The 19,112-nt window shown below is 36.7% G+C and overlaps 3 protein-coding genes across 3 annotated transcripts; 2 read left to right on the top strand and 1 right to left on the bottom strand.

The window, feature by feature from the left end:
* The first annotated feature begins 760 nt into the window (after positions 1-760).
* On the top strand, positions 761-4,650 carry LOC130104353 (LINE-1 reverse transcriptase homolog). The gene is made up of 3 exons (XM_056270820.1): positions 761-914; positions 2,478-3,536; positions 3,617-4,650. The coding sequence occupies exons 2-3, from the start codon at positions 2,498-2,500 to the stop codon at positions 4,648-4,650; spliced, it is 2,073 nt and encodes a 690-aa protein (XP_056126795.1). The 5' UTR covers positions 761-914; positions 2,478-2,497.
* A 2,862-nt stretch (positions 4,651-7,512) lies between these two features.
* On the bottom strand, positions 7,513-9,843 carry tspan13a (tetraspanin 13a). The gene is made up of 7 exons (XM_056270780.1): positions 9,693-9,843; positions 9,278-9,445; positions 8,980-9,060; positions 8,770-8,883; positions 8,185-8,295; positions 7,948-8,031; positions 7,513-7,604 (listed from the first exon to the last, which is right to left on the bottom strand). The coding sequence occupies exons 1-6, from the start codon at positions 9,753-9,755 to the stop codon at positions 7,957-7,959; spliced, it is 612 nt and encodes a 203-aa protein (XP_056126755.1). The 5' UTR covers positions 9,756-9,843; the 3' UTR covers positions 7,513-7,604; positions 7,948-7,956.
* Positions 9,844-10,581: 738 nt separating this feature from the next.
* ankmy2a (ankyrin repeat and MYND domain containing 2a) lies at positions 10,582-17,327 on the top strand. Its single transcript, XM_056270778.1, has 11 exons — positions 10,582-10,731; positions 11,209-11,273; positions 11,719-11,857; positions 12,506-12,604; positions 13,029-13,189; positions 13,549-13,614; positions 14,349-14,497; positions 14,831-14,966; positions 15,100-15,228; positions 15,313-15,442; positions 17,130-17,327. Exons 1-11 carry the CDS (start codon positions 10,665-10,667, stop codon positions 17,264-17,266), a joined length of 1,278 nt encoding a protein of 425 aa, XP_056126753.1. The 5' UTR covers positions 10,582-10,664; the 3' UTR covers positions 17,267-17,327.
* The last annotated feature ends 1,785 nt before the right edge of the window (positions 17,328-19,112 follow it).

Here is a 19,112-nt window from a genome sequence, read left to right as displayed (position 1 = left end):
CTCGCTGCCACCTCACAAATGGTGAATCTATTATTTTTTTTCTTTAAATTTAAAAGATTTTCAGACCTTTTTTTTTTTTTTTTTAAAAAACATTGAATGGATGTTATCTTTTGAACTCTTTCTACCATTCTTTCATGATTTTCATGTTCATCACTATTTCAAAATAAAGGTCTGAACACGCCTTAGGAGTATGAAAATATTCTTGTTGCAAATTGATAGATTACGGCTCCTCTGTAATGTATTTTGAAAATCACCAAAAAAGTCACCAAATATGAAAACTAGAGATTGTAAGCTTCCAAATGATATTTAGTTTGTCAATATTAGTTTAGGTTCAGGATATTACTGTTTTAAATATGTAATGGCTATGGGCCCACCGGTGGGCTGGTGACTTAATCCTGGTCTTCTGAACAAGAAGAATACATAATGATAGACACATACTGTACATAGGACATATTTGGTTAACACGGAAACTCAAACACTGATGCATGAGCTTCTGTGTTTACCATGATGTGTGTAGATCATTGTTTTAAATGGGAATGGACTCTCAATTCATATGTTAAATGGAATATGAATGGTTTCTAATATAAAATCATATACTCTCAGAATGGTAATGAGCTGTATTGCTAGGTATATTTACACAATACCTGGAAAAAAAAAATCGTACATGTTTTTTGCATGAGTAGACACAACATACCAATTATGCTTGTCATGGTCACTCCCACGGCTGATGCTTCCTGTAGATCCAGGTGTATAGAAGTCAGTGAACTTGCCTGGCAGGTACATGTCAGTAGTCGGTCCACTGGTAATGGGGGATTTACACTGATCTGGTTTGTCTGTGGTCTTAAAGGGAGGCCTTGACTAATGTGCGTCTGTCCTTCAGGCTTCTAGGACCTGGAGTCCAGGAGAAAATGCAGGTAGGTACATTTTTGTATTGCTTTGTTGAGAAGACTTCCATGACATTGTAAAGGAACAAGCTGACTGGCCATTTGCATTCAACTCTGGGCATACTTTGACTTACAAATACTCATTGTAAATATAAGACAAAGATTCTAACAAAATTCACTTTTATCATAACCAAAATAAAAATTAACAAAAGATCTGGGTAAAGTGCATTCCTTACATCTGGGAAACTGATATAAAGGATTTTGAGGAGGAAATGTTTATTGACTAAGAACAGGAAAAGTATACTAGGACTTCCAATCCAATCATTTGAGTTTAAACATGATGACATGTAATGATATAATCATGTTCGCATGTGTGTTATAAGAGGAAGAGGTAGAGCGTTGATACGTGTTCCTTCCATCTCAAACAAGTGTAGGATGTAGCGCTTCATTTTATTTTAAATAAAGGAATTATTCAAGTTTATAATTATTCAAGTTAAATATTATATTAATATTTCGATTTGTTTTATTTTTTGTGTGCAAAGAATTGACAAGGTAAGGTTAATCAGATATATGAATACGACGATCAAATATTACTTATTTTATCTTCTGAGAAACTATACAGTTGCAAGAAAAAGTATGTGAACCCCTTGCAGAATCTGTGTCCTTCAATTGTCCTCAGTGTGAAAAGATGGATCTCAAAATCATACATTCACTGCTAGAAAGGGTACAGATATGCAAAAGATGCTGGAAAACTGAAGAATTTTTGGGACCTGAGGATTTTCCTGAAGAACATTGGGCAGCTCAGGACAAACAAGGGACTCAAGAACAACCATCACAAAACAAATCGTGGATCATCCAGGTAACGACACACAGTATTAGGAATCAAGGGTTCACAAACTTTTGAACAGGGTCATTTTAATAAGTTCAGCTATTTTTTTTGTCTTGTGGACTATATGTAAACTTTGTATGTAAAATATCTTATTCAGTACTAAATAAAAAATAACATGCATTTTGTATCTCTCTTATTTTGTTCAAATAAATAAAATTTTCACACTTTTTTTTGCAACTGCGTATGTGTGTGTGTGTATATGGGATAAGAGCGAGGTGGTTGTTATAGCGAATACAACCCCGACAGGCTGATTAGGACCCCGACGCGAGGCAAAATCGGACATGGCTACCTACCAAATAAATCAATAATTTGACACAAAATATTGATTTAAAAAAGAGTTTATTGATTTAAAGGAGTTTATCCTCCAGAGTGAACAGAACTGTGTCCATGGCAACGCTCTGTTTTTCATGGCAACGGTGTGTTATACTTACATTAGAATTCAACAAGCCATGTAATAAATACTGTATATATATATATATAGAGAGAGAGATTTCTCAGAAGACAAAATAAGTACAATTTGATCATCATAATCAAAAGGTTTTTACATAATTCCGCTACCATTCTGTCTTGAGACTTGCTAAAAAAAATCATATTTTGCAAGGTGTAGGCCTACTGTATGTATGTTTATGTCATCAAAGAATGCAGTTCTTCAGGTTTTGTAAAACAATTCTGCAATTAACAAAATATTCTGTTGCATTGTTTAGGTACACCAACCCATTCATTAATGAAACTGATCCATAGAGACCACTTCAGGATGACTGACATTGAAGACGAGCAGCAAATATTAAGGATTCTTTCATGGAACGTAAACGGTTTCCACCGCAAACGAAATGAGGTTCTTCGTCATTTAAGTCTGCTAAATGCTGACGTAGTCTTTCTCCAAGAAACTCATGTGGGTCCAGATAGAATCTACTCAACCGGGAGCATCAAAATCCAAGATTTAGAATGCGATTACAACATGGCGGCATTTACCGTATTTAAAGGAAGTTCCCGAGGGGTGGCCGTACTGTTCAAAAAGAACCTCGGATGTGGTGGTTTCAATGTCAGTGGCGACGGAAAGGGAAGATTCATAATTGTCTCATGTCAAATTTGGGGGCGTGATTTTGTATTTATCAATGTGTATAACTCAAATGATGAAAAAATTCGGTTTACGGAGTTCTCACAAATTGCGACCCACATCCCGTCGTCGGCGTACCTGGTGGTCGGTGGGGATTTCAACACAGTCATGGACGCCGAACTTGATAAAACATCAAATTTACGAAACCGAAGTCACCGAAAGTCTTTCGATGCTCTGCAAAAATTTTTGGAAACCTTAAGCTTAGTGGATGTCTGGCGGTGTCTTTACCAGGAGGTAAAAAGCTTTACGTATTTTGATGGGAAAGGTCAGTCGAGACTAGACTACTACTTTTTGCAAAGTCACAATTTATCAAGCGTAACTGCTTGTAACATTCACGAGAGACCAATGTACTCGGATAAAGAAGAGTACATTTCTGATCACGCCCCATTGTCCATTCAAATTCAGACACGTGGACCAAAATGGCAGTTTGATTCTTGTCTTCTTGAAGATAAGGCATGCATGGAACAACTCTCAAGCACAATAAAGAAAATTTCACAAATAAATACCAGAAAGAAAGAATACCTGTGGCCAGGAGTGAAGGTCAGGCTTATATGTGAGGCAATAGTTTTGCAAAGACGCCTAAAACCGTCAAGATGTTCAGACACGACTGAATTTCCTCGAGAGGTTGAACACGTGGAACAAGGAGGTATAGATCGGCTCTTTTCCCTCTCATTTTAAAATGTAAAATTAATTATAAATTGTTTTAACATGTATTTCTTTTTTAAGGGTGTCCGAGTGAATCATCCATTGAGGTTCTTCAAACACCAAATACTTCATCCGAGAGTCTTCTGAACTTCTTGAATCATTTACACCAAACTGAGAGATTTGATGACGTAAAATCCATCCTGATTACCGTTCTAAACGAACCAGTTTCGAGAAAAGAGATTCTGGTTGCCATACTGTCCCTGCCTCAGTCTGAAAGTCTAGCAGCAGATGGGCTTACAGTCCATTTCTATAAGCATTATGCTTGTGAAATCACTGACCTCTTACAAGCATTTTTCAATCAAATCCTCGACCTAAAGCCAATTAAACGTGCGGTTGTCGAATCGCTCAGCCATGACAAATACGATCACACCTACAGCTATGGTATTCAATATCACTGCAGTCCGATGACAATGCGTAATGTGGATTATAAAATCCTGGCTTTGATTCTGGCAGCGAGGTTGAATGACGTTATTAAACACATTTTAAATCCAGGCCAAAGCAAACAACACAGTTCAGTTCAGCACTGCATCAGTGCTCAAATCCCAGTGCTAATTATTTCATTAAAACTAGATCCAGGTGCACTGAAGTGGCCGTATCTGTTTAATAGCTTAAAGTCCGTGAATCTACCTGACAGATTTCGATCCGTGTTGAAGCTGTTGTTGATGACTGATCACGGATCACAAGGTCTGCGGGTGGGATGTCCGCTGACTCCTTTACTAGTAAGCATCTGCCTTCTTCCTCTGATCAACTCCATTAACTGCGAGAACAGGTTTTTGGGACCTAAAGTCCAAGGAGAAACCCTAAAGTCAGTCGTTGACAAAGACACAGCTCTTGTGATTCTTTCTGATTGTAAAGAGGGGTTGGATAGTTTTGAAAAGATGCTCAACGGTTTTATTGAGACGTCAGGCTTTGTCATAGATGAACAATACTCTGAGGTTTTCATAGCAGGTCCTTCGGGCCTCAGTTTAAGCAAAGACAAAATTACGTTTTTTAAGAGAACGGATGATGGATTTTGTGGTGTTGCACAAGAGGAAATGGTTGTTGAACCGTCATAAAAATGGTTTAAAAGGAGGTTCAGAATGATTAAGTACGGGTTATGCACAACAAACATCGCTTCAGTTCTGGGCCCGTATTCATAAAGAATCATAATGCAAAGAGTAGCTCCTAGTGACAAAATTCTAAGAAAATTCTTAGAAATGTGGGCCTTTACTCTTAAGTTAAAGAAAAAATCTTAGTAAAGAAAAAAGTACTTCAGAAAGTATCTTAACCCTTAAAAGAGGTCTTAAGGTCAAAATTGTTAGGAGTACGGACGAGGACTTTTAAGAGGCTTAAGAGTTTCTTTAGCAGAGGAGAAAATGGCAGAAAGACGAAGAGGGAGAAGAAATGTGTTGCAGACAACGGATGACAGTGAGTTAATAAGACGCTATAGATCGACACCCGGCCCTAATTTTCTTTTAAGGATGGCCTTGTGTTCATCCACTAACCTCTGTCCAGTCGGGCTTTCTCGTCCTTCTTGGTTTTGATTCCATGTTTGTTTCATTAAAACCAACACTCAAACCACCACTTAAATAGACAGCAATCATTGCAATTGGAAAGAGTGGAACAATTGTTATCATTCTAAGCCAATCAAATACCTTATAGGAAATTAGCAGCATGGTAAATAAAATTAAAATGATTTACACATATATAATGTGTGTGTGTGTGTGTGTGTGTGTGAGAATGGTCAAATAGGAAAAATGACGCATGTAATTTCAAAGTGAAGGCTTAGAATAGACCCTATATCTTAAAATCACTCTTTTTTCCCTTCTTGGACAACCAACCAATCACAGTCTTCAAAAGATTGTGTCATACATAGCAACGGGGTCAGCCCCGCCTTCTCACTAAGATCATAAAAGTTTTTAAGCTAAATTAAGAGTTTTCTGAGAGGATTCTTAGAATCTTTATGAATACGGGCCCAGGTCTTTTGTATGTGCTTTGTTAAATATAGAGCTTTTTTACTATAGATGCATTCAAAGGAGCGAGCAAAGATGATATCAACGTTTTTTTCTTTTCTTCTTCTTCTTACGAACATTTTGATATTTAAATTGAATAAAACCGCAACAATAAAAATAGGCTTAACTATAGGTTAACCTCTCATTTTAATATGTCAGATGCAGCCACTGAGAGAGAAACATTATTGGTGTCCATCTTGAGACAAAACAATGACAGTGACGTATTTTAAGATGTATCAGTGCAAATTGCGTTCAGTTAAATCAGCTCAAGCATACATTTTAGTCTGGGGCTAGGCTTAAGCCTTGTCTGTGAAACCGGGGGCTAATATGCTATAATATTTGAGGATTAGTATGGTCAACTAGCATTACCTGCCTTGTTAGGTGAATGCTACCTTGGTTAAAGACTGTTCCTGTTTTTAAAATTATTTTTAAAAATATTTTTAAGCTTGTTAGTCAAGGGAAATCACATCATGTTCATTGTGGTTTCACTATTCAAATGGTAACCGAGAGCCTAAATAATCTTAATGACTATAATGTCATCTTTATGGCATTCAGATAGGAATGTAAAATTGAATTAAGTGAAATTAAATTATTATTTATGTTTGAAAATCATATGCACCCTTGATTTAAAATAAAACATCCGTTTATACACAATCATAGCCTATATTATTTTGTATTTTGACTATTGCTATATACATTTCTAATAAACCGAATAGCATGTCAAGCATTTTGTCTGTCCTTTCCTCCATGCTGTCCCAGCTAACATCACTGCTCCTCCTACTAGCACCCAGTTAACACCAACCCTCCTCCTACCAGCACCCAGCCAACATCACTGCTCCTCCACCCTATTTTTAGGTCACATACTGGTTAAATGGCGTCTAACCTATGGTATTTAATGGTGCTTTGGTCTAGAATAAATAATTGTTGTGTGAATGATAAATGAATTGATGTAATACTCCTGCTGCAAAGAGCCACTAAATGTAAATAAATACAAACGAATCAGAAGTCTTTTAACTGAATTAAATGACTCGAGTCAATGGGATGAATCAAAATCCTCTCTAACTCAATCTCAAGGCTGTTCTACGACAGGCAGTAGTTTGACAATCAAAGTGATCAACTCCCAGATTTGTTGTGCAGAGACTTTTGGTCTCTCGATTCCCAACGCCTCACCTTTTGGGATCGATTCCTTGCTCTAATGAAATATATATATATATATAAATATTTATACATGGATATATCATTTTTTATTAGTAGCCTATATAAGTATACAAATATAAGTATTTTAAAGCTCTGCATTCATACATTACAAATGGATTTACTTCACTCGTTGTAGATAAAAATACAAATTACAAATATTTATAAACATCCTAATTAAAAAATCTTGTTAGGTGTTAAGATGTCTTTATTTATTCATCAAATGTGTGACTTATAGCTGAAGACAACATTTACACCATACATTTATAAACAAGTTGGTGCAAACATGTTGCTTGTTTGTTTTCCATTTAATAAATTCTATGTATTTTACATGCTTAAAAATGACCTCAAGAACATGCTTAAATGGAATTAAGAAGGTATATTGTAGTGTGTAGTATTAGACAAAATCCAGATACCCAAATAAAACACAAAAATCATAGTCTCTCAGTTAAATAAAAATACAAAGAATTGAATCACGCGTCAATCCTCAGGCAGGTGGTTTAATGTGATCCAAATTACTGTAAATGTGAATATGTGTGGTATTTTTCCCTGCAGCCAGCAGAGGACAGCACTAGCACATCTCAATCAATACATCTGTGCCAAACCGGCTGGACAACCTCTGGAAGTGCCACACCATTGGCTAATACGTGGAATACAAACAGATGATGTACAAGTTCCTGGTCATATCCTGATTAGAATGATGTGGAAATTGCTTGGGTGTAGTTTGAGCTTATTACTGAGCGTCTAGAGAGCAAATGAGCTTACTGCAATGACATTACTGTTTGATGTATAAAGCAGGAAATGTTTGTCCTTTGATTTACAATCTGAAATGAAAGATGTATTTTCAAGTCTTTAATTTTCCATTCCAGTCCAACTCTTTATCTTTGTAAGAGTTGTTCAATTGGGATCAAAGTTCAAGCCCAGTTACTTGCATAATCAGTGATAATAAATATTTTAAAGATGCAAAATCATAATGGCTGTTTCACAAATAAATATTTAAAAAGTTAACTGAACATTTAATTTCTTATTATATCCCAAAAATAAAGTAATTGGGTTTGTTATCGAGAGGAACAACACATCACAAATGAAAAAGGTTGTTAAGATTCATAAAAGACAAAAAGTCCATTCAAGAACTAACATTAAAAGTCTTGAATATTTGTGTCCCACCATTGTGCTCTATATGAAAGCACCAGGATTTTGCCGGTGATCTTTCAGGTTCCTGTATCTATATGCGAGCCAGACGCCCAGAATCTGAAACCGTAAGGAAAATAACAAACTTAACAAAAATAAGAAACAAGCACCAAAATTGAAATACACGGACTAAGCAGTTAATAGCTTAATTCAATATTTCCATCTTTCATCTTCCGTGTTTTCCGAACCAAAGGATGTCCAATGTTTGCTCACCTCTGTAAAACTGAAAAACAGGCTGATTCCTCCAACAAAATGCAGAGCGTCGTCAGCATAGGCCTGGATTATTTCTGAACACGGTGTGCATTTTTGTTCATTGAAACAGGCCTGAAGTCACAGAGAAGACAGAAATAGAGCATAAAATAATCTTTACAACTACAATAAAAACTGTATATTAGTTAAGCGCATATAAACAATATGATCTCATACTCAGCTGATCTTCACATCAGACCATGTTCAAGCGGTTAAAGAGTCTGTCAGCTGTCATTGTAGAAGTATGTTTCATTAAGCCTACATTTAGTCACTTAATTATGAGCTTACAACAAAAATGGAAGCTTTATAATACATTAACCTTACATCTTGAGTTACTCAAATACAACAGCACTTAAAACTACATATTTACCAAAGCTTTCTGTATAAACCGCGTGACTTCACATTCACAGACTATTTGTTCAAGAAGTTTCTAGAAGCATGCTGTTTTTTCCCCCCACATTAAGTTCAACTCGAACACGAAATGTATCAGAAGACACTTCATAATACAAAAAAAAAAAGTCTTGGATAAAGCAGAATAATAGTTCTTACAGCATCACATAATTCATTGTAGTTAACTTGAAGGAAGTCACAGCAATCCAATGATCTTTCCAAATCCTTCTGCATTGATTCAGACTTATTCCATCCTATCTCCAGGAGAAGGTTCTGCAGGAGGACAAAACGTTTATTTGAAACCAACTTGCTTGAGGAATGAGGAAACTGGTATCACCATGTCAAAGTATTACTAGAGACTATAATTACCTGCTGTTCTTTACTAATAGCTAAGCAGGCACATGATACTGAAAACTGCAAGACGAATACCAGAAAGAGAACGAGCATGTACTAAAGAACAGTTAAGGTTGTTTCTCCATCATTTATGGCACATTTAAAAAGCTGTTGACTAAAAAGGAAATCATTACAAACAGGTAAGCCAGCAAAATTGGTAAATGTGAGTTTAGGGCCCAAAGTACAACACACAAACTGAGACTGATGTGTTGAACAGAGGCAAACCTTGTTTAGACATAGGAGAATTTCTTGAATCAGTACATTGGAAGGATACAAAGAACAAGAGGACTTGATGATGCTTTACAGCCCCACACAATCCCACAATAGCCACGACGAAGAGAAAAAATCCAACTGCGATGACAGCAGCCATCACGCTGAAACTAGACACTAGTCCAAACCATTTGCCCCATGCTGCAACACTGATCATTAGAAGACTGACCATCTGAAAACAGAAATCAGAAATTGCTCAGAAAAGACAGTGCAATGCTAAATCATGAATATCAGGATAACAATTCACATAAACATTCATTTTACATTTTACAGACACATTTAATGTTCATGTATGTACAATGTAAAGTAAAGGATAAAAGGAATATTATCTATGTAAAACGGACTTTTAAATAAATACCAAAGTTGTTGTTAATATGAATAAGAAAAAGTCTTATAGGACTAACTACTGCTTGACTTACCACATAAATAAGGTTCAAGATACAAAGAGAAGTTTTTGAGCAAACAAAACCACCACAAGCCATGATGAAATATCTAGTGTACACCTTTCCCGCAAATGTGACTCTCTGCTCCAACTTGAGGCAAGATGACTGTAGCTAGAGGTTGTCCAGCATGTGCTCAGGTAGACACGTTTAACGCCATTGGTCCGTTCTTTATCTTTATGCAAATAAGCAAAGTCCCACTTGCACTGTTAACCCAATGCGAAGTGCCTAGTCCGACTCGTTTTAATCGCTAAAAGCATTTGCCCTGGTGTTGTTGTGTCTAATACCTCTCTTTTATATTTTTAAATATACAATATTATAGGCTTGCATTTTTCCAGTATGGTATTATATTTGTATGTTGCTTATATGAACAATTCATCCTTTTCAATCACTTTAAAGGGTCACAAGGTGGTGTGATTTAAAAAAAAAAAAACTATATCTTCAATTAATATAATTTTAAAGTGTATTGCACCCCTAGTTCTAGTAAAATGCATATGTTTGAGACATATTTACCCTAATATCTTTCTCTTATTTTGAAAAATAAAATGTATCGATGTACAGAATTAAAGTTCTAGGATCGAAACACCACCAATAAGATTGGGGGGGGGGGGACACACATTGCTAAACATATGCAAATGGCATTTCACTACTCCCATACCAAGTAAAACCATTAAAATGTAGTATTATATATATATATATATATATATATATATATATTTTTTTTTTTACTATCCTAAAAACACAACCGAAGACGACACTTATAGAGTTAGAGCCCCTGCTTTTTTGTTGCAGTTGGTTCAGTCCGTTTGCAGACAGCAACCCGTTAACCCGTCAGTGCCAGTCAGTCTCTCAAGAGTCTGTGGATCAATCTCTTTAGAACAGAGCTAATACCAGTCACAGTTAACTTATATATTGCTTATTAAGACCAAAAGCGTCACTTTGACTTTAATAATGTCTGCACCAAAGAAAGGAGACCTGACCGACACAGAGAAAGAGCTACTTCTGGTTATTGCTGCAGGTAATGATATAGCATGACGCTAACAGGCGAACTGCAGATTAACACAATTACCAGTTCGGAAAATTTTAATATTGGTTTAAAAAATCTGCAAGCAATGGCTGCATACGGAATGCTTTCTCTCTGTGCTTTTAAATTACTCTTTGATGTGTTACATTTTAAAAACTTGAATATGTATTCAGTTAAACTGTATAGATTATAATATTCAAAGTACAGTTTACGATAAATACGTTTCTGTACCATTAAAATCACTTTTATTATTATTGTATTCGAATTATTCAAGCATCATTATTGTATCATTTAGACTTATGTTTTTTCTCAATGAAAATATATCACAATGATCATTGAGCATTACATTTACAGTGTGGCTCTTATGTATAATTGTTGATGTATTAATAATTGTGATTTTTGTATAAATATGATGTATAAATAATTATCTTGGTCGGTCACTGTCTGATCACTGTGGTTGACCATTTGTAGGTAATGTGCAAGAAGCCTCCAGACTGCTTGGATCCAAAGATGTCAGGGTAAACTGTCTGGATGAGGTAATGAAGTGTTGTTATACATTATATTAATTATAATAACATTTAAAACATTGTTTTATTCTCCTCTCTGTTAGTGCCAGTTCTTTGTCAATACTTTAAACAGTACTTATGACCGTGTAGAGTGACTTTGATTTGGACATCTGTCCAAATCAGATGTTACTGACACTTGTGGGCTTTCAAAGCAGCTGCCTGGAAATGGTTGTTTGGCCCGTCTTTTATTAGCCTATGTGTCCTTCTGTTGGAGCTGAAAACAAACAAAAGAAAAAAAAAAAAGATTATTATGAACCTATTACTTGTTGGATAGTGATTGCACTGACAGGTTAATGTTTTGAGTGCTTTTTTTAAGTGGAGTTATCAGGGTTTATGTCTACACACCATAATCAAATATATGTGAACATGCTATATGTGGTTAATGCTGTTTCGATTGTTTGCATTTCTTCTTCAGTATGGCATGACCCCTCTCATGCACGCTGCATATAAGGGCAAGGCAGACATGTGCAAACTGCTGCTACAGCACGGAGCTGACGTCAACTGCAACGAACATGAACATGGATACACCGCACTCATGTTTGCAGGACTCTCAGGTCTGAAACACAATTGCTAAATTCTTTTTGTGCTAGTATTATATTGTCATTTTGACCATAAAGGTCCTGATATACGTCAAGCTAAATCGAAGTATGAACTGGTGTGACGTCATTTTGAACAAAATCATGTCAAAACGAAGTTCGTTTGGAGTTCGTTGTGGGAGTTTGAAACAGCTTGCCAAAGCGAACTTCCCAGAAAAGTTCAAGTGGTGCTCACTCCAGAGTCAAAGTCCTCTCTGGACGTCTAATGGGGTGGAGGGATAGAGTTGTAGGTAGGGTTAGGGTAGTATTAGAGTGTGGTTGGATATTCTAGCTCAACCCATTTGGCCCAAATTACATTCTCTCCCCCTCGCTGGACGTCTAGGGGGAGCTTAACTGCTGTTTGCTCACCGCTGTCAGTTTTGTTGTGAATTTATTTTGTTATTGATGGAAAGAGAGCAGCACATATTTACATATTCATTTAAATGTCGCTCTCAGCAGTTTGAGCGGTGTCAGATGTTCGCTAACGATATATCGCTGCAAAGTTATTTCAAACTACTTTTTACCCCTAAACGAAGAACTTCGCTGTGAGTATATCAGGGCCTTAATGTGTCCTGAAATATATTTTATGCCAGTAATACAGTATGACATATCCGTTGTATTGAACAGGAAAGACAGATATCACCTGGATGATGTTGGATGCTGGAGCCGAGACGGATGCAGTGAACTCAGTCGGCAGAACAGCAGCACAAATGGCTGCTTTTGTAGGTATGCCAAAAATATGGCATTATGGGGAAAACAGTGTACTTTAATGGTCAAATCTGTATGATATACCAAAGTTGGTAAGATTTTTAAAAATGTTTTTGAAAGAAGTCTCTAATGCTCAGCAAGGCTGCATTTATTTGATCCAAAATAGTGTAATATAGCAATATTGTAAAATATTACAATTTAAAATGACTGTTGGCAAAAAGCTGTATTTTCAGCATCATTACTCCAGTCTTCAGTGTCACATGATCCTTCAGAAATCATTCTAATATGATGATTTGCTGCTCAAGAAACACTTATTATTATCAATGTTGAAATCATTTGTGCTGCCTGGTATCTCCTTGTTGAAAAATAATATTCATAAAAAAATTCTTACTGGCCTCAAATTTTTTAATGTGAAGATTAAATGATATTACATCTTTTTCAGGGCAGCACGACTGTGTGACCGTAATCAATAACTTCTTCTCCCGTGCGAGGTTGGATTACTACACAAAACCACAGGGACTGGAAAAGGAACCAAAACTCCCTTCTAAACTCGCTGGACCGCTACACAAAATTATCATGAGTACCAACCTCAACCCAGTTAAGGTAGTTTTTTTGTCTGAACCATATTCTTGTGACATATAGTTCTGCTGCTCCTCAGGCGACCCAAGTTTGAATCCCAGCTTATGGGCCTTTCCCGGTCTTTTCCCCCCTCTCTCCTCTCCGGTTGTTTTTTGTCTGTCTCTATACTGTCCTATCAAATTAAAGGCTGAAAAGCCCCAAAATCTAACTCGAAAAGCTAAATTTTTAAGCTAACATGCTACAATATGGTCATTCTAAACCTGATAATTATGATGGTGATAAAAAGCAGTCTCATTTAAAAAAAATGATCAAACCAGTGACTATAGCCAAAACATAATTCATCCTGTTAAGACTATATGTTGTTGTGTTTTGTTATGCTGCAGATAGTGATGGTGGTGAAAGAAAACCCTCTGCTGATGGATGTGGAAGCACTTGAGAAGTGTCGCAAGGTCAGTTGCTATGTTAATGCATTATGCTCAGAGCTGAGTTGAGATTCATAAACTTGATTGAATTGAAACCTGACCCAACTTCAGCACCATCTTAATAACTTTTCTCACTGCACTTAACCCCGGGTTATCATCGTTCTTCTAAACCCAAAGTAAACCCAGAGTAAAGGAACGTTTCACACTTGTAATTTAGAAGCAGGTTTAGCACTGCTTTCCCCCCTGTGTTATGAAACCCTGTTCCAGAGCAGGGTTAGTGCCACTTTTGCAGTGTCAAACGTGTGCAGCATGAAATGATGCGACAACCAATCGCGTCCCTCATATTCACGTTCTTCGGACAGTCACGGAAACACTGCGCATTGTATATAAACAGTCGTTTTAACTTTTGAGGGGGGAATGGCGGAAAAGATAATGTTTAATTTTTACCTTAATAGTCTGAAAAGAAAAAAAACTTTACAGTCGACAATGTGTAATATGATTACGGGCAATGCTAGTGCAGGTCGTGTGCTGCTTTCGTCCAATCAATGACACTGACACAGCAAATAAGAACGTTAACCCAGGGTTTAGGAATGTACAGTGTGAAACGTCAGTGTAATACCCAGGATTAATTGGTAACAACGGGTTAAGTATGAGCAGTGTGAAACATGAAGCAAGATAACCCAGGATTCTGTTAAACCTGGGTTTTTAATTGACCCAGGGTTAACTATTTCAAGTGTGTAAAGCCGTCTTGTGTCTTCCAGGTTCTGGAGCTGATCTGTGAGAAGTGCATCAAACAGCAGGATATGAATGAAGTGTTGGCCATGAAGATGCACTACCTCAGCTGTGTGCTGCAGAAATGTGGCTCTTTCCTGAAAGATCGCCAGGACAAGCTTGATGGCCTCATCAAGAGGTAGGATATTAGATATACATTTCTTTTCAAAGGTTTCTGTTAAGTAAGAAAGAAATGATTACTTTTATTCAACAAGAATACATTAAACAAGCGTGACTGTAAAATTATTTCAAATGTTGTTTTAAAATTTGTATTCAGAATTCAGAAAAAAATGGTTTCAACATTGACAATAATAAATGTTTCTTGAGCAGCAAATCATTATATTAGAATGCTTTCTGAAGGATCATGTGACACTGAAGACTGGAGTAATGATGCTGAAATCTTAACGACCACAAACTTGTAATTAAAAGGCCCTCTTGTGATCTATAAATGAACTCGGATATCTCTTCTCAGTCTTATGAAAGGGCGAGACAGTGACGGCTTCCCGGTATTCCAGGAGAAGTTCCTCCGGGAGTGCATTAGGAAATTTCCATACTGTGATGCCACATTGCTGCAGCAGCTGGTCCGGAGTATCGCTCCAGTGGAAATTGTGAGTTACAGTGACCTCTATTTGCTCATGTCGAAGATAATGGGATTGAAATAAAATGATGGAAATGTAGCCTCAGCTAGAAAGACTGAACCATATTCCAGTTATGGAAGCCTCACCAGTCCTTTTCCGACAGGGAAGTGACCCCACCGCTCTGTCAGTGCTCACCCAGGCCATCACGGGGCAGGTGGGCTTCATGGACGCAGACTTCTGCACATCCTGTGGTGAGAAAGGGGCAGAGAAAAGATGCTCCATCTGCAAAATGGTAAATATCAGGTTTGATCTTATTATTGTTGCACTTTTTTTTGGGTTTCCTGAGGTGCTTGCTTAAATCTGTGCGTATGTTCAGGTGATCTACTGTGGCCCGGCCTGTCAGAAGCTGCACTGGTTCAGCCATAAGAAGGTCTGTAAGATGTTACAGGAGCAGAGAGAGAAACATGAAGCTGATTCAGCATCACGACTACAGAAACAGGCCAAAGGTATCCAAATCAAATTTGTATTGCTTTACTGTGGCACTTACAACAAGTACAATGGCATTAATATTTTTTTATGGGGTGTCGTACCATGGTAATACCATATTCTTTTGGCATGCACCAATAATTTTCTGCTCTGCCATTATTTAATCTACAGCATTTCAGCAAGAAGAAATTATATTTCAAACAAATTGTGAGCTGGCGGTCTGAATTTAATTTAATGAGATAAAAAGAAATACGAGTCATTCTTTTTAGTAATCAACCTGTAAGGTGTCGATTCATATAAAGAACCAAATCGTAAGAGTCATTCTTTTTAGGACTCAAGCTACACTTTTAACACTCTAAGCCATGGTTTTGATTCACTAAAAGAACTAAATAATAAGAGTCATTAGTTTCAAGAATCAAGCTACACTGTTCATGCTGGAAGGTTTTGATTAACTAAAAAGAACCAAATCATAAGAGTCATTCGTTTCAGGAATCAAGCTACACTTTTAACACTCCAAGTCAAGGTTTTGATTCACTAAAAAGAACCAAATCATAAGAGTCATTCGTTTCAGGAATCGAGCTACACTTTTAACACTCCAAGTCAAGGTTTTGATTCACTAAAAAGAACCAAATCATAAGAGTCATTCGTTTCAGGAATCAAGCTACACTTTTAACACTCCAACTCAAGGTTTTGATTCACTAAAAAGAACCAAATCGTACAAGTCAATCATTTCACAAATTAAGCTACACTGTTCACACTGTATGTGTTTGATTCACTAAAAAGAATCTAATTAAAAGAGTTATTTGTTTCGGAAAGCAAGCTACACTGTTCACGCTGTATGTTTTTGATTCAATAACAAGAACTGAATCATAAAAGTCTTTGGCTGTGTCCGAAATCGCCCCCCATACCCTTAAATAGGACACTATTTGAGGGGACAGTCATTTGTAGTGTTGTCAGAAACCATTGTGGATTTTATCGAGTGAACTCATTTAATCCCACAATGCACCACAATAACGAGTGTACAATCTATATACACTCAGCGGCTAGAGAATGCCCATAATGCATTGTGAGAGTTGCACGCCGAATGAATTCCCGCATCTGACCAGAAGATGGCGCCCACAACTAAAGCAATTATGATCCATCTATCCATTTTCCAAACAGCTACAGCTATCATGCAGGTATAAATTCCTCTTTAATTGATAATTAAATTGTTTAATTAAGTTTTGTACATAGTTTCCATGACAGAGTTCAAGATAAATCTTTTCATTACTACTGGAACTGCCAGTCTGCAAAGTTCTGAATGATTATTAAACCGCAAGCACAAACTGTGCAAAAGCAGCAGCCCTTCCGGCACACTAATAGTCTGAATTCACTCACTCGTTTTCATTCACTCCTTCTATATTAGTAGTGAATGAGTGTATAAGGGGCGATTTTGAATGCAGCCTTTGTTTCGTAAATCAAACTTCACTGTTTGTGCTGTATCTTTTTGAATTACTTTTACATTTTCTCTGTTATAAACCATATCAGATCAAACAGCGCTAACGTGGAAACCAGGAGAAATATTATGCCATGAATGAACGAGTTATAGAAGGCTTTCCAGTTTCTTTTTTGTTGTTGTTGAAATAATATCGAGATAATGTCATTAAAATAGCTTAGACTGATGTGAAGTCATCTGTGTGAATCAAGCTCTTTTTTTCTCACACACAGCTGAGGATGATCAGGCATTGGAGGAGACGACCGGCACTTTGGAGAAGCTCTCCATCAGTCAGAGTGAGACCATCAGCTCTTCAGATAACCAAACCGAGGACATTAACTCTGTGGCAGTCTCTGTTACTGCAGACTGAATCACAACGACTCTCCATTTCAACCCTGCAACCATCATTATCATCATTGAAGACCCATCTAAGACATCAGCCAGAGGTTTCTTCATGGTTCTTGCACAGGATGCTCTTCTGAAGCACATGATGTAGGGCAAAAACCACCAAAAGCTTTGCCACACAAATGCACAGACAGGATGAAAGGTCTACTAGTGACTTTTTTTTTTTAAATAGCTTTTTACATTTATGTTGGAAAAATCTATATATTTATGTATGTGAAAATCACATGTGTGTAATGTAGGATTTGCTTTAGGAAAGATTGTAATATATTGTTGCCTATGCCTTAAATTTCTTAGTCTGTTGTTATGGAAAAGGATACAATTAATAGTTGGCAACAGCTTCATAAAACTGTAGAATTCATTTAAATGGAGAAGTTATTTTTGGAGACATCTGATATTGAAATACCATAATGTTTCACAAAGCAAATAAATCTATTTTCCATCTTTAAGTGATAAACTATTAGCTCACATGTTTTCTGATGAACATATGTCAAATATCAGATGTCACCTACTACATCTGTTTAAGAAACATATCTTTAAGACACACATTAGTCTTGACAGTGTTTATTGAGATTGAAATGACACCGTGAGAGCTGTTTTTCATTGATTTAAACCACTTGGGCTTGTCAAATGTTTTATCATGCGAACGAGAGTGGCGGCAGGGGTCTGGAGATCGTCTAAGTTTGACAGTCAGTGTGTCAGACGCAGGTTTGCTCGAGTCGTAGATGGTTCTGCTGAGATGTGTTTGTACAGGTTCATAATGGAGAGCTGTGTGATGGACTTGGCCACTGAGGGAGTTTCTAGACCTGAACGGCTGCTAAAGAAAACATACAAAGTCGTCAACTGTGATACATTTGCTGTTGAAACATTAAAAATATGAAATACTCCATCACTGCAACACTAACGCTGTACACCTCTTCCTTGAGCCGTGCTGACCTGTAACTGATTTTCTAGTTATTAGTTCTTTGTTAGAGGAGAGCTTTACTTTACCTACTGGCTTTGTGGTTGTCTATTTATCTAATGTCGGAAATGGATGACTAAATATTGTCAGAAATGAAAAAACTCTTGTCTTGTCTCAACCAGTGTTCAAATGCATAATGGTGTAATTTGCTTAAAACTGCCATATATCAATTTTACATCATTTTCAGATATGTTTTGGTTATAATTTTAGAAGTTTATGTTTATGGATGCCAAACTTTTCAATCTAAAAACTGCACAGATGGCAAAGGATGTATTGGCGATCTTCAGGATCTTGTGTGAAGGGGTTCAGATTATCAGATATAAAGCCGAAACATTAACAAAAGATGCATTATTGTCTGAAATGACACTTTTTGCCAATACAAAGACTGCAAAGAATATTCCCTCTTCAGCTGATATATTTGTGTTTGGTTGCCATGAAAATAAGGGCTCCAAAAGGTTTTTTTTTTACAATGATGCCAAGAACCATTTTGGGTTTGGCAAAGAAGCTTTCAGCGAACAGTTCTTAAAAGAACCATGGTTTTAATAATTGTAATAATTTAATATTAACATTTTAATAATAAAAAAAAAAAATTCCCTCTACAGAACAATTTGTGCAGAGACTTCTTCATGGACGATGCCAATAAAGAACCTTTATTTTCAAGAGTCTATAAATCAGAACTGATCTCAGAGCAGCGTTTGCATTTTAAAAACTCTGATTAGCTGTTACTTTAACATTTAAATATCAAGCAATGTTTATACTGTGGTCTTTATAAGGAAATACACAATGCACTTAAGAGAGAGAGAGATGGTGGTCTCAGGTTCCCACAGAGAGTGTGGAGGTCCTGCATGTTCTT

This window comes from Rhinichthys klamathensis, unplaced genomic scaffold, assembly GCF_029890125.1.
Source record: "Rhinichthys klamathensis goyatoka isolate OS25496 unplaced genomic scaffold, OSU_Roscu_1.1 h1tg000308l_1, whole genome shotgun sequence".
Taxonomy (NCBI): Eukaryota; Metazoa; Chordata; class Actinopteri; order Cypriniformes; family Leuciscidae; genus Rhinichthys; species Rhinichthys klamathensis.
The sequence above is the reverse complement of the archived record's forward strand: the minus strand, read 5'-3'. Positions and strand labels throughout refer to the sequence as shown.

Bases quoted from the DNA above. Each gene is read 5' to 3' on its own strand.
- LOC130104353 (XM_056270820.1), top strand. From the start codon at position 2,498: ATGAAACTGATCCATAGAGACCACTTCAGGATGACTGACATTGAAGAC. The intron at 3,537-3,616 runs GTATAGATCGGC...TTCTTTTTTAAG, and splicing joins TGAACACGTGGAACAAGGAG to GGTGTCCGAGTGAATCATCC.
- tspan13a (XM_056270780.1), bottom strand. From the start codon at position 9,755: ATGGCTTGTGGTGGTTTTGTTTGCTCAAAAACTTCTCTTTGTATCTTG. The intron at 8,884-8,979 runs GTAATTATAGTC...GTCCTCCTGCAG, and splicing joins CTATTAGTAAAGAACAGCAG to AACCTTCTCCTGGAGATAGG. The intron at 8,296-8,769 runs GTAAGAACTATT...CTGTGACTTCAG, and splicing joins ACAATGAATTATGTGATGCT to GCCTGTTTCAATGAACAAAA.
- ankmy2a (XM_056270778.1), top strand. From the start codon at position 10,665: ATGTCTGCACCAAAGAAAGGAGACCTGACCGACACAGAGAAAGAGCTA. The intron at 10,732-11,208 runs GTAATGATATAG...GACCATTTGTAG, and splicing joins ACTTCTGGTTATTGCTGCAG to GTAATGTGCAAGAAGCCTCC. The intron at 13,190-13,548 runs GTAGTTTTTTTG...GTTATGCTGCAG, and splicing joins CCAACCTCAACCCAGTTAAG to ATAGTGATGGTGGTGAAAGA.